Source organism: Lichenostomus cassidix, chromosome 1Aa (assembly GCF_008360975.1).
Source record: "Lichenostomus cassidix isolate B80296 chromosome 1Aa, HeHo_3.0, whole genome shotgun sequence".
Lineage (NCBI taxonomy): Eukaryota > Metazoa > Chordata > Aves > Passeriformes > Meliphagidae > Lichenostomus > Lichenostomus cassidix.
Genome location: NC_139480.1, coordinates 57449178 through 57463919, shown reverse-complemented (window position 1 = coordinate 57463919; position 14742 = coordinate 57449178). Strand labels below are relative to the sequence as shown.

Sequence of the window (14742 nt, the reverse complement as noted above, 5' to 3'; positions counted from 1 at the left end):
CTTTGCAAGGGGAATATTGGCATCATTTGTTTTTTTAATCTAATCTGGCCAACTAACTAGAGCAGTTCTGTCCCTCATCAATGGAGAATGATACTTTCTCCAGAGGGGAGTTCTCACTGCCCACCTCTGGGCTCCTGCCATGAATCAATGTCTGAAGAAGCTTTCTCCTCCTCTGACTGTAAAGGGAGTGAATCTATGATCTCTTTGCAGGAGGAGTCCAGAGCAGCGATGGTGGAATCAGGAGTTATAAATGAGGGAGTGGTGTTGCGCTAAATTGAATTAGGGCTAAGGCGACACTGTGAGCATAGCAAAAATGTGGTTACTGTTGTTCAGGTGGCTGAATTTGGTCACCTTCCCTTTACCACCATTAGAAGGCTGTGAAGGAGCCTTAACAATGCACACCTTGAGGTTATGATAGCTGAAGAAAAATAAATAACTAAAATGGATCGTTGATTCTGACTCAGGCACATTCTTTCAGGTTCCTCAGTGTGAAGTTTTACAATGCAATGTATTCATTTTATTATTCCAGGCATTGGTCTAGCATCAGAACCACTTTTCAGATCAGCAAAACTGTTTTACAAGAAGATGTTTTGGTGTAAAACCTTTCTTCTCTTGCTTAGGCCCATTTCATTTAAATTTCTTTTCAATAGAATAGTGGACTAATGATCTAATATTTCTTTGCTTTTAGATGTTATGTGCAGGATTGCCCGAGCTAGGCAGCATCCAGGATCTGAAATACATATATGATAACCTCCGTCCTCAGGACTCAGATCTCCAGGCTACAAGCTACTTTACAAGGTAAAAACAGAATACAGTCTAGAAAGTTTATCTTCTTCAGGCATGAAGCAATTTTTCTCTTATGTTAAGAAGCTGTAATCAGGGAAATTACACAAAAGAATAATTTGTCCTCACATGTTTACTTTCTAAAAGTCATCCCTTATGCATGTTATAACCAATTTCCTCAAATTTCTGGAAGAAGCAGTTGTGCATTTGTGGTACACTTGTAACAAGTCACACAGCTCCTGGAGATTTCTTAGGCTTTCATGGTGAAACCATCCTGATTTGTATCCAGCCAGGTTTTTTCTCTGCTTTTAAATGCAGCAGCTACATGCAAATAGATTTGGACTGCATAAAGAGGTTCCATTTGTTAATGGTTTTAGTGAGAACCTTCAATTTCTACATTTTACTCCTTTTTCTCTTCTTCTTTTGACCTTCTGTGTTGCCTCAGAGAAGTTGCTTTCCTTCAGCTAGCCACAGACTCTCCATCTGCAAAACAGTGCTGATTCTTGCTTTTAAACATTACAGCGATCTATCGCAGAAAAGCCTTGTGTGTGAATATAGGTACAATGAAACCTTCCACCTGTTTGTGATAATAACCAGGGATCAATGATGAGGAGCTGCAGCTGATGTACATAAAATCAGTCTAAAGCCGCCAGTCCTGATCTTTCAGGTCAGGTCAGGTCTGTATTATATATAATTCCAGCTGTTGACGTGATGATGGTGTAGATGGAATGAGTGGAGACTTGTCTGGATTTGGAAGCCCACTTTCCAATTCTAGGCACAGCATGAGACCAAATCTCCCTGTTAGAGCCTGCCCTGAGCAGCACCATCATTTTCCAAGGTCTATGAATTGGGCACATGCAAAGCAACCCACACCCATCTGACCTTATGAAGGTTTTGGGAAGTTAAAATTGTGCAGTTTATATATCTCTTTTCCCTGTACTAGAATCTGCTACAATCTGAGAAAAACAAGGCAGCAAGTTTGAAGAAGGCTGGGACAGAGACCTAGAGATTTTAAGGGTGACCTTTTGTTGAAAAAAAGAGAAGAACTTGTCAAACAAAACTATTGTTCCATGACTTTACACACAGCATAGCACTGATTTCCTTCTCCTGTAACACTTGTTTTTTTCATATGCTTTCACTCTTGCCCCTTAGCAAGATTGTTATATTTTAAAATTTAATTACAGCTTCACACTTACCATCAGCTCCTACCTTATCCTTTCCTTTAAATTTTCACATATTCCCAAATTACAGACTTATATTTCCACTTCAAATAGGAAACATGCAGTTTCTAATTAAATTTTAAAAGTCTTGATTCTGTCAAATAGTTTGGGTGCATGTGTCTCTCTCTTGTGGATAAAAAACCCCAGTTCATTTAGCTAGTGGAAAAGGGCTGGGATATACATAACAAGAAGGAAAACCTGGAGCTTCAATGCGAAAATTTCATTAGTGTGATGGAAAACTCAGAGCTGGTGCCCATCTGGAGGTGGAAATGATCAGTTTTCTGTTGGGTCAGTTATGGTTAGGGTTGGCATCATTGCAGCCTTGCCTAGCTGGCAGACTAAGGATGAAGACTTGGTTCAGGACAGAGCTGTATCTCCACACTCTTTCTTTTGAGGGTTAGAGACTGCAGAGTGGGAATCCGCCTGCATTCTGCCTCAGCCAAAGCATGTGAAATAAGCCCAACAGTGTTTTGGAAGAAGAGCTGGTGTGCCTTGTTGCCTGGTAGGTAGGCTTAGGAATTCCTCTTCAGCTCAGAGAGAGGGACTCAGTGGCCAACACATCCTTCTTCCACTTAGATTTCCTCTTAGGGATGGTGTTAAGGAAATGAAGGTTGTCAGAGTGGAAATTCCACTCAGTTCCTGCACACCAAGAAAGTAGTTGTGCTGTGGGCTCTGTTCTTATTTGAAACTGCATTTTCTGCTAAAATGCATTCTGTGAACTCTAGAGCTATTGTTCCAATTTCCTTTAGAATGCTGAAGGTTTGTTATTGTCCATATAGATCATTACATCATACTGAAATGACAGATATTGCTAGAATTCATATTTTATTCATTCATATTCTTAGGATATGTTTGTATTATATATGCTCATTTGCCAGAAGAAAATCCCTTTATATTAGCTCGTGAATTTCCATGGATTTAATTTCTCTTGGAGCTTTTTTCTTCTTTATTCTAATTTCTATTCATTTGAACATTATTTGTGTTAATTCAAAAAATGTATTAACATTTCAACATGTTTGAACATGGGCAGAATATCAGACCTCACGTCTAGTAGGCATTTAACTTCCAGAAATTGTATCCAGGCACTTTTCAAAATAAAGACCTTGGGATAGCCTGATACCCAGATCCATGAAGAAAGTGTCCCTCTGTAAAAACACTTTCCAACCTGGCCTTAGGAAGGTTAATGTATTGAGATTTTTGTGAGCTTTGTGTTACCTACATCATCTTTATTCTTCATCTCCTTGTTATACAAAATATTGGTATGAGAAAAAATGCAATTGCATACTTTTCATGGTCAATCCGTAGCTTATTCCTGTATTTACTTTTCAAGTTGCCCTTAGAAAGACAAGGAAATTGGAAGGTCTGATTATTAGCACAACTTCTAGCAGTTTTCAAATCCCTTGCAATTTGTAGCTCCTTTTTCTCCATAATTGTTTCCAAAACCACTTCACTGATTTTTAAAAGTTCTTTTCTGTACAAGGAGTGTGGTCATTGGAATGTTAAACATTGCCAACAGAAAGTTGTTTCTTGTTCTAAGTCCAAGGTAGTTATTGTAATCTTTCAGATTCAATCACATATTGTATGTACTGAAAATCCCAATCTTCTGCTAGTGGAAATAGGAGAAAAATATTTCCTTGTATCTCTGTAGAAATGGGTTGCTTTTAGCAATTTTCTGCGTCTGGTTTCAGCAATAACACTGACATTGGCCCTACTGTTGTTTAAAAACAACATGAAATGATGAATGATGTCACAAAACCTCCTGGCCAAACAATGTTAATTTGTTCTTTGCTGTCACCTTTTTGGCTGGCAGAACAATTGTGCTGGAGTTTGGACTGTAATGTACTGACCTCTTTCAGGCTCTTAAAACATTCTGTGTTTTACTGAATTCCTTTGGTCTCATTCTTGATTTAAGTCATACACAACAGTCTGTGGTCTCATTTGTGTGCCGTTCTTCTCACATGGGGTCAGTTCCTTGTTATGAGCTGATGAGCAGCAGCATTAAGCCTCGAAGCTTAAAGCCTTCTGGAAAGTCACACCCTCACATCGTGGATAAACAATGCACCAATTGAGAGTTAAACAAGAATTTCTCTGTCTCCTTGTCAGTCCTGTGCACATAGTGCCAAGTGAAACATCGTTGTCTCTCCAGCATCTGCCCTGAACTCAGTTTGATCCTTGAAACTCAATTTGATCCTTACCCCTCCCTCCTTTCCTCTTCCCCTGACAACACATTTTATCAGAAACTGGAAACCCATCTTATCTCTGGATATAAATTTCCTCTATGGTTTTCTGCAGATGTCTTCAAATATGCCTGCACAGGGATGTATATTTAAAATTGTTTTTAAGAGCATAAAGTTAGCCTAATGCAATGAATGGAGTTGATTTGAATTGACTGCAGTGTGCAATCTAACCCACTCATAGAAACCCATGAATAAGAGATGCAGGGTGGATCTAACAATTACCACAGGAGCACATTGCATATCTTCAGCAGCCTGACTGGCGGCAGGGAAGGGTGCTGCTTGGGTCAGCTACTGTCTCTGCTTATTAATGGACTCATTTTTAGGTACATGTCATTGCCTGGGACAAGCATATGCACTCCAAACCACAAATGCCAGCAGTTTCCAAGCTGTACAATCCACAGTAACTCCTCTCAAAACATGATAATGATCTCAAACTGATTAGCCAATCCCTGTTTCTCAGGTGGCTGTGGATATTTCAGCAAAAACTTCCCAAACAGGTGAAGCACAGTGAAAGCTGGTGGCATCTGAAAGGTCATGAACAAAATTAGAGCATTAAACTTTATTTCAGAGGTTTTCAAGCAGTTTGTAAAGATTGTGGTGTATATGCCCCAAAGGAAGAGAAGGCAGACTTCCTCCTTGAATATATATGTTTTGAGGAGTTAATATTATAAAAGGTCTGTTACTGAAAGTAGTAATATTCTGGAAAACTCTATTGAGAGTATGGGAGCATACTACTCAACTTGTTTTAAAATGGAGCTTGGTAAATTCACGGATATAAATTCCATTTATATGTGGAATATAAATGAAAAAATGTCCATTAACATATGAGAATCGCATGAAAATAAATTTTACTCATTACACTCTAAATGATTTTCAGGCATAGATGGAAATGAGAAGCAGGATACTATCAAGAATGATAAAGAAATATCCACCAAGACTGAGATCCTAATAACTAGTCAGTAATAATGATTGTATGTGCTGTGTAAAAAGGCTGGTGTGTCCAGAAAAATCTAAGCACCAGCTCTCACAATACCTGTCCCACAAGAAATGTCTGCTTCCTAAAACTCGTCCCCAACTACCACCAGTCACTCTTGAAAACATTAGCCAAACTTTTCATCCATCTCCTTTTACACAAGCAGCCAGGCAGTCTGTTCATGTTTTACCTGATACTGTAATTTGACAGCTCTGTGGAAAGACTGAAGCCAAACCTGAAATTCAAAGTCAATTCAGCAGATGGATAGCAGAAAGTTGTTGCGGTTTAAAGGATGTTACACCAGACCTTACCCGAGGGCTTCTCTGCCCAGCTTGGTTCAGCGCCTCAGTGCCAAAAACCCTCTGTCCCAGGGCCGGTCACTGCGCTCTCACCGACGGGGGAGCCATAATGCTAGCCTGGTTTTGTCTGCTCTTCGCAACCGGCAGTGGTAAAGGAGGCGAGGAGGGTCTACGCATGATGTCCATGGAAGGTTTTATTCACATGGCTGCACCTGAGGCCAAAGACCTCCTAGAGGCAGAGATGTCTCATGGGCGAAGACCTCACATGCACAGACACATGTGCACAGACATTCCTGGTGCACAGACACATGTGGTGCATAGACCATGCATAGACATCAACATGGCGGAGGGTGAGGGGTTTTCTGTAGGAACAGGAGGGCAGGGACAGCACATTGGCCCAGTGATCTCTGGGCACAGGAGCAGTACATGGGTGGAGTTAGGGTACAGGAACCAATAGGGAAAACCCGAGGGAGTGGCAAGGACCACGCGGGGTGGGGAAAGGCAGAACAGTAGGGGAAGGGTAAACACATTAAGGAAGAAATGGGTGGGGAAACTAAAGCTTTTATCACAACAGAAAGTCATTGCTTTCCAATAATCCTAGATATTTGACTTTCTTTTCTGAGAAGTAGGTCAGACAGCAATCTCCATTGTAAACAGCTATTGTCATGTGGAAAAATAGCATTTTTCTCTCTGAAAACTGTGTTGCCAATATTGGGATTCCCTGCTAATGTTACCCTAGTTAATGACAGTTTCCTGTTTTCTTCTGATTAATCTCTGATTTTGATGCCCTTTTGTATTGCTCACTTAGTTTTGTTATCTGTAGACCATCAGGCACTAATTTTCTATGCAGCTTGGGCTACCAGAGCTCTGAAATAAATAAGAAACTTTTTGTCATCTTTGTGAAGGCAGATACAGCTTTGGACACAGGCAAAGGTGGTAATGGCCAGGGAGGAAGAGGATTTTTCTAAAGAATACCCACGGCCTTACTTCTTTTAACTATTGCAAAGCTAAATGTGGCTATAAAGAAAAGAAGGTGTATGGGGATCTGGAAGAGCTCAAGGAGAAGCTTCCACCACTGGTCCTCAGGATGAACTTTAAAAATGCTAGCAGAAAGGGGAATCAGGTACCGCAGGTATAACTGAACTAATCCAGGCCAAAAATAAACTGCAAAATCTCAAAAAGATAAGACGTGGGTTTGATGTACCCCGTTGCTCCATATATAGCTAGGAACCAGCTTCTGGGCAAGAGGGTTTGCTTAAGCCAATTTGCCCTTGAAAAAAATTGTAGAGAACCACAAACAGAGTTGTTCCACCTTGCTGTGAAGACATGCTCTTAGATGGCATCAGAATAGCAAAGAGGTCTTGAATTCTTTGTTGATTACATGAAACAAGGTTTGCCTAATATTTTCCATCATAACAAAGAGGACTGCATGCAGAAAAAACAGTATCAAGATTATTATACTTTTAAAGTATAATAAAATATATATATATATAAATATATATATATAAATAATATATATATTATACTTTTGTTCTTATTTGATTTTAAATATAATAATTTCAGATAACTCTCAGGAAAAATCTGAAACAATCACTACACAAGACTCTGTTTAGATTTAAAGTATGTGATTCATAGTCTGAGTTTTAAAAGTGTTTTAGAAGCCTAATGGGTCCATGGATGGAATAGTGGTAGTCTGATATCAGGCAGTTTTGTGTAGTGATGATGTCTGAATTAGTACCAATTTACAAGCTGAGGCCTGTTTTATGTAAATTAAAATTCAGTGTATTTAGCTGCAAAGTTAACGTGCCTCTTATAGCAGTGTGGCAAATTCCCTAACTGCTCTGCCATAACATGGCCAGTTACAGATTCTACAACCTAATGCTTCAGTGATTTAGGAAGTGTTTAAACTACACATTAAATTAAATGCATAGGAGTTTAAAAGGAAGAGTTCACCTCTGATGCAGCCTGATTAATCATCACTGAATTGATTTTGTACTAATATTTTGAAATTATATTTGTTTTCTTGTTTTACATCAGAGTGTTGATTTGTTTAATTTATTAAATCGTTTGTATGTATCTGTTTCTGGAGAATGTAATTAATAATTCATATAATTAACCAAATCTGTTTTGAGGTGCCTTTCCTTGTATTACATTAAGAGAAACATATACATCTTCTGTCCTCAGTTTACTTTGCCTAATTGGTTATGATAAATTCACACACTATTTTGAATAAAGTCAGAATTTTGGGGGGGAGGTGGGGAGCCGTCTTTAGGTAGAATATTCCTTATTCTTTCTGATTTGGTTTCATCTGTGATGCTACAGACTTTAGCCAGAGCATCTGAGATCATAGAAATTAGGCTAATGTGATGAATGGAGTTGATTTCAAATGATAGCACTATGCATTCCAACCCTCTCACATAAACCCATGGATACGAATTTAATTTGAAATGACAGGTGAAGCATTTGCTCAGCATTGAACAAGGCATGATGAAGGTGGTTAAGGTGTTGTCAGCCCTTGTAACCTAGTTAGATATAATCCAAAACTGGGAGGAAAAAAAAAGAAAGAAAAAGAAAACACTGCAAAACCTTGACAAATTGTTAGGGGTTTGCTCCCATACAGCTTGAAATTATTGGGTTGTTTTCTATAAGATCAGAACAGATCTAGACTATCTTCAGAGGGCTGTAGAGTAGCAAAAAGCAGAAAAATTTTAAAATTACCATCAGAAGTTAATAGGTCTTAACAATTCAATTGAAAATTGAATTCAAGAGAGCGTTTTCTAATGAGTACTGCATGTTACTCTTCAAAGACCTGTGATTATCTTGCAGTGTTATTTCTCAAGTCAAATTTACTTTCACATTTGCAGTACACATATACATGTTTATCTAGGGTTTTTTTAATCTATTGTCTTTTCTGATGAAAGATCTAAAACTCTAGGAAATCAAAACAGTATTCTGTCTCCCCTTGCGCAGGGATGAGACGGAGGGAGATACCAGGAGAAAATGTATCTTTTTTTTTTAAATTAATCTTTAACAGTTCCACAGGGATAGAGCTTTTAAAAGCTGTGTAGAGGATTTAGCAACACATCATGCACAGCTAAATCACAAATTGAATCCAAGAGCCTTGCGCAAACACGTGTAAGCCCATGTGAGCTAGTGTAACCAAAAATAAATATAATCATAACTGGTGCCTTCTCTCCTGCTCGGTGAAATGAGCACGTGCTGTTCAGCCATAGAAGTCCCCAAAACACACATGGAACTGTTCTGCTTTTTCCCTGTTGCCTGAAAGAAGGCTGATGGTATGTGGCTCATGAGGAATAGCTGCTCCAAGCTAAGCCATGAGACAGGTTTTGGCAAAAGCACTCCTTTAAAGGAGCAGTAGAACTCAGGGGCTGAATATGCTGCAGTGCTGCAAATAGCAGTGACTGGTGTGAGGTTTCTCACTCTGGGGAGGTGGCAGGACCCCCGAAACCTCACGAAAAAAGGGTCGCTGCTTGTTATGCGAACCCCAGGGAGCCGGGGTGCCGCGAGCACGGGGGAGTGCACAGCATGGCATGAATCTCGAGCGACAGAAGCTCTGCAGGAAATGGGGGTGAGGCGAAAGAACATACTGGACACTGTCTCCGGCCTCACAGGGAGGTTTATTCAGGTCTTCAGCGGGGTTGCAGGGAAGGGGAAAGAGAGAGGAAAGCAGGGGAAGGGTGAAGGAGCTGGGAGCCCAAAACAGTGACGACTGGGCTCACGCCGGCATGAGTTTATAAGGGAAGGGAAGAGGGGAGGGTTTGGCTCTGGAGAGCCAATCCCAGAAGGTCTGAGGGGAAGAAAGGTGGGGGAACACACCAATAGACTTCTGATAAGGCAGGATGCATATTTCAAAACAGCCAATAACATACAGAGCAGGACGACAAAGGAAAAACCTCGTGGAGCTTTGCAGAGCCACACTGCAACATCTCCCCGTTCTGTTTATACAAAAGAAAAATGAAGGAGTTACTTAAAATACAAACAAAATTTTATTTTTTTATAGTTAAATCTATTGGTTTGAACCCTTAGGATTGAACAGTAATTAAGGGGATTTTAATATAAAAAAGGAAATCATTTGAGTCCATATATGTTGGTGGAAATTTCTCCAGGCAGATGGAGGGTTCCTTCCCATTGCAGGCAGAGACTCCTTTTGTTGACAATAGGCTGGAAGTGGAGCTGACTTGAGCAGCAGTTCTGCTGGAGTGGGGTGTGGCCTGCTGCTAATTGGAGTATCATGGGGAAGATTTCTTTGCGTGTGAAGATATCACTCAAAACACAATCATTATTTTTTGGCAGCTGACAGTGTTTGATGTTATACACTAATTGCTCACAATTAACAAAAACATTCCTATTTACCCTTCACTCTTCTTGCCAGCTGGTTGGGCTGGGCTGGCCGTGCACCCCTTCCCCCTCCCCAGCACTTCGGTTTTGGTGTGGGAACTTAGGGCGGGATTTTCCCTGCTTCCCCGCCCTGTGACGTACGGGGGGCGGACCGCGATGAGGTGCGAGAAGGGGGCGGAGCTCACACACGGCCGGAAAAGGCTGGGCATTCTGGGAAGAAGAAGCTCTGAGAAATCATGGTCTCTGCCATTTTGAAAGCCAGCCCTGATGTTATATAGGGCTATTTAGGGAGAGAGGGGGTAGGAAAAGAGGGTGAGGAAGAGAAGGTTTGGGGTGAGGGCTAAAGTGAGTTGATCAGTCTCCCTCCAGCAAGGGGAAAGAGAACCTAGCAGAGAGCCTGGGAAACGGAAGTAGCCCAGTGTTTTGAGAACAGTTTGCAATCTGCTAGTTGCTCTCACATCCGGGTTAGGGGGAGACGGAAGATGGGAAAAGGAAAGTTACAAACAGAGGTCAGGAAGGGGGCTGATAAGGGATCACCTTGCAGCCTCCCAAAGGTTGAAATAAAATATTTTAACTCAAAAAAAACAAAAGGGGAAAAGTACATTCCTTTTTGAGGGGGAGACAACCAGGGAGTTCCTACTTCCCATGTTGCCTGCCTCTCAAAGCTCACTCCTGCCTAACTGTATAATGGAAAACGTAAAAATAATTAGCTGGGAAATAAGGGAAGTCTCCTAGTTGCTCAAACACCTGGGAAAATAAAAACACGATGCTGCACTCTCATTTAACTAAGATCCTTGACGAAAACTTGACATGATAATGGCATAAATGGTCCCTCTCAGCTAGTCACCAAAACCAAAATTACAAACAAGCAAAAACTAGCAGACCTGCCCGCCTCCCTTGGAGCCTCACCTCCACAGGCTTTAGCGAGTCAACCACTGGTCCTCGCGAATGCAGACCGGCCCGCGCCTTCTCTTGCACCTTCGGTTCGCTGCAATCCGGTTCTCCAGTCTCCATGTTGAGCCTTATTTGTCTCAGCAACTAAATCCAGCTTCGGCAAGAATTCCTGGGAGTTTGCGAGGACTGTCTTCAAGAAAGTCTCTCCCGGGTCACTGGGAGTCCCATGCCACTGAGATGCGCCTTCTCTGAAAAGCAGCAGATGTAAAAACCGCGGCGTGCAGAAGCAGAGTGGCGCCGGCTGCGGCGCCAGTCCGGCGCGGCCCGGCTGGGGCGCAGCACCGCCCGGGGCACGGCGCCAGTCCAGCCGCCCGGTGACCTAAGGTGGCGGGGCCGTGTGGCTTTCCGCCGCCAAGATGGTGGGGCTGTGTGGTTAGCGGGCGCGTGGCCTGGGGGAGCCGCGGCAGGCGGCGCGGGCCCGCAACGGCACGAGCTGTGGCTTCTTGCTGGCAGCGTGGCACTGGTCTTGCAGCGCTTCTCGCTGCGCGGCGGCAGCGGCTCCAGCGGGGCAGGCACGGTGGTTTCTGCGTGGCGCTGCACTTGCTGTGAAGGTTTGCCGCTGGCCGGGCGGTGCTGCTGCTGTGGGGCAGATGGTGCCAGCGGCTCGAGGTGTTTTTGGCGCTGCAGTGTGCGGCAGCTGGCGAAAAAGCGGCGGGAAGCGGCAAAGTCAGCAGAAGGGGCAGAAAAGCAGCGGCAGCAAAAAAAAGGCGGCGAACAGTGGCAGAAGGATCGTTTCGCGCGGAGGTTGTGAATTTCGATGGAATTGCCGGATGTTTTGGCACCTTGTGAGGTTTCCCGCTCCAGGGAAGCTGCAGAACCCCTGAAACCTGACGAAAAGGGGTCGCTGCTCGTGAACCCCCACGCTGGTCCGGCCGGGTGGAGCCAGGATGCCGCGGCACGCGGGCACGGGTTGTTTCCCCGACCGAGAACAGCAGGAGACACGACAATGAGGAGATGCAGACTCTGTGCCTTAGAAATCCAGGGTTTGTTAGGGTGCAGCAGGACGGTGCGGGGTGCATGAGTGTCAGGAAGGATCAAAGGGGAACGGAGCAGGTCTGGATCTGAAAGCGCAGAGTGCAGAACGGAAGCGAACATGGGGTTAAAGAGGGACCCAAGGATGAGAGGAGTTTGGAGGGGGGAACCAACCGGGACACTGGGGATACAGGATTGACAGGGAAGCTGGGGAATGGGGGTGCAAGGGGGGCAGGTACAGAACTTTAAAAACCAATAATAAACCGCAGGTAGAAGGAACATTCTAGCTATTAACTCTAAAAGGATAAAGTGGAGGAGAACTTCAAAACCCAATGCTGTTGTCCCCTGATGCATATTTAGGAGGCTACCTGCAAGGTGCCGTGGGGGAACATCTTTCTGTCACCCTGATCTAAAGGTCTCTTCAGACCCAGGGGGCTTCGTCAGGTAGTTCAGCCTCCAAGCTCACCTGGGCTAACCTCACTGCTACACTGGTGTGTATGTGGGTATGTGAGGTAGGCTTTAGAATTTGGGAGTTTTTGGTCTTATATCCATGAAAAGATGGGTCAAGGAGTGGAAACAAAACAGAAGCATGAATAACACTTGCTGTAATACCTGGAGAGAATGCAGCAGGCACACACGTGAACACACAGCAGTCCAGTTGCCGAGAGCACGTTTTTTGTTTCTCTTCTACTTATATGTGCCAAAATTCCATAGGTGATTGGTCAGTGGTCACCCACCCTCCAGGGTGATTGGCTGAAGTCCCTCAGCACCCAATTCCAAACACTCTGTGCCTTAAACCCAAAACAGATCGGGAAAACAGCAGGTGTTCAATCACCATCCACAAAATTCATATAATTGTTTTTCATAGTTTGCATGGGAAAGGAGAGGGCTCCAGGGAAAGTTGCTGCTTTCAGCCCTTCAATATCCACATAGCACCTCATCTGTTTGTTTGTTCTTCAGGAAAATAAAGGAAAGTTTGGAGTGCTTTCCTGTTAAACTCAATAACTTGATCCACACACTTGTCCAGATGTCAGTGGGGAGCTCTGCAAAGCCTCCGGCTCCAGAGGCTGTCCCCCAGGAATGGATGATGCTGGACACAGAGAGGTCAATCACAAGGGCCAGCATTTTGGGATTCAGCAAAAAGCCTGACTCCGTATGTATTAGTTTTTTGCTTGCTCTCATTTGCCTGCATCTTTAATGACTCTTTCAAGAACTTACACACTCTCGCTCTTCCTTTATAGAAGATGTGCTTGTGTGACATTAAAAGCATCATGGGATGAAGAGCGGGGCCATAAGCAGTGAGCTACCAGAGAGCAAAAACACCAGGCAGACAGATACTTGAAGGGAGCCATTAAGCAGAACAGTTCATTCCCTATAGTGAAAAATAAATCAAGAGCTAATTAAAGCATCCAGAAGGAAAGCATGGCACAAAATTAGGAAGCCTAATAGAAATTGGAGGCTGTTATATGATGCTTTAATGGTCCACTATTAGTTTTCACATACTGCACTGATCTTTCAATGTTTGAGTTGTATGCTACCCACGCAAATTTCTCTTTATATGCAGCAAAGACTATGGATTACAAACTGAATTCTCTGGCACTAGGCACTACATTAAAAGAAGGGGGTTTTTTTGTTAAAATCACCCTATATATTCTCTTGTACTTTTTTTTTTTTAATTTGCCTCTCTGATAATTTGTCTTCTCTACCTCTCCCTTTTCCCCAATGCAGCTATATCTCATCCAGGTGGTGCAAACCTGCAACGTGGTCACTTTCGTGGAAAAATCGTTCGACCAGTTCTCAAAACTTCACAGCTATCTCCGGAAGCAATTTCCATCTCATGCCCTACCAGAGTAAGGCAGCATATTAGTGAATGTTATTCTGCTGTTAAGTGGTTCTTTCTTCTGTGCTCAGATAAATCTGTAAGAATATTCATGGCAGACGTATTTTCATAAACACAAAGGGAGAGCAACATATTCTATCAAACCTTCTATTCAGCCCTAGAAGAAGTTGAATCACAGACCATTGTGACAATCTAAGTTTTATATATTGTTCCTTTTTTAATGGGAGGAATAACTTTGGCCTGACAAAACTCTTCCTGAAATTAAAGTGTAAGTAGTGTAAGTAGTGTTGACTTCATTAAAGGCGCCTTTAATAGTTTTTATTTTCTGCATCATGTTTCTCAAAACTCATGGCAAGATCCATACGTTAAAGCAATGTAGGAATGTTCACAGTGGGTCAGAACAGAAATCTCTGACTCTGCCAGGCAAGATGCTGAGAAATATACAATACTTCTCAATATATACAATATACCCTCCAGCTGAGACATACACAATAATCTTATGTACTGTCTTGCCCCAAACCCCAGCACTCATATCATTCAGTTTAATAACTTTTGAAAAATATGCTGTCATTAGTTGCAATAATTCTGAATATTACTTTTTATCCATGTGCTTGTCCATTCCTACTTTTCATTTTCTGAATGGTATTTCTTTACAGTTTCCTGGGGCAGTGAGTCCCATGGTTTATTTCTGTCTTATATAAAACAGCTTTGCCTTATGTAACGATTGTCCATGGCTTTAGTAATCCAACTGGAGTTATTTTTTCTACATATATCATATACATTATACAGCATACACCGTTGAGTACAAGGTAGTCCTCTCTTAGACAGTCCTTTTGACTCACTTGATACAAGCCCTTCTTCAAGCTCAATCTACCAAAAAACATAAAGCTGGCCTAAAATATACGCAGCTTACTTGAACCAAGCTGAGATTCATGTGATATGCTTGAAAAAGAGAAAGGTCTCTGGGGTTTGGCCTGAAGTAAATAGCCACAGCCAACATGGTTTGGACTTAAAGTCCACAAATTTCAGATCCAAAGTTGTTATTCCCCTGAGCTCATGAGAAGCATTCTGAAAAATGGCTTAAGGTTAGTTAATTTTAGAGAGT

The 14742-nt window shown here is 42.4% G+C and overlaps 2 protein-coding genes across 2 annotated transcripts in view; one reads left to right on the top strand and one right to left on the bottom strand.

Annotated features, from left to right (window-relative positions):
• The window catches only part of PIK3C2G (phosphatidylinositol-4-phosphate 3-kinase catalytic subunit type 2 gamma), a 218246-nt gene that overhangs the window by 160784 nt on the left and 42720 nt on the right, over positions 1 to 14742 (top strand). The window contains 3 exon segments of the mRNA XM_085049213.1: positions 689 to 798; positions 12758 to 12950; positions 13526 to 13647. Coding sequence (XP_084905339.1) covers positions 689 to 798; positions 12758 to 12950; positions 13526 to 13647 — 425 coding nt within the window.
• LOC146443961 (uncharacterized) lies at positions 9029 to 12270 on the bottom strand. Its single transcript, XM_085049212.1, has 2 exons — positions 10781 to 12270; positions 9029 to 9468 (listed from the first exon to the last, which is right to left on the bottom strand). The coding sequence occupies exon 1, from the start codon at positions 12149 to 12151 to the stop codon at positions 10958 to 10960; it is 1194 nt and encodes a 397-aa protein (XP_084905338.1). The 5' UTR covers positions 12152 to 12270; the 3' UTR covers positions 9029 to 9468; positions 10781 to 10957.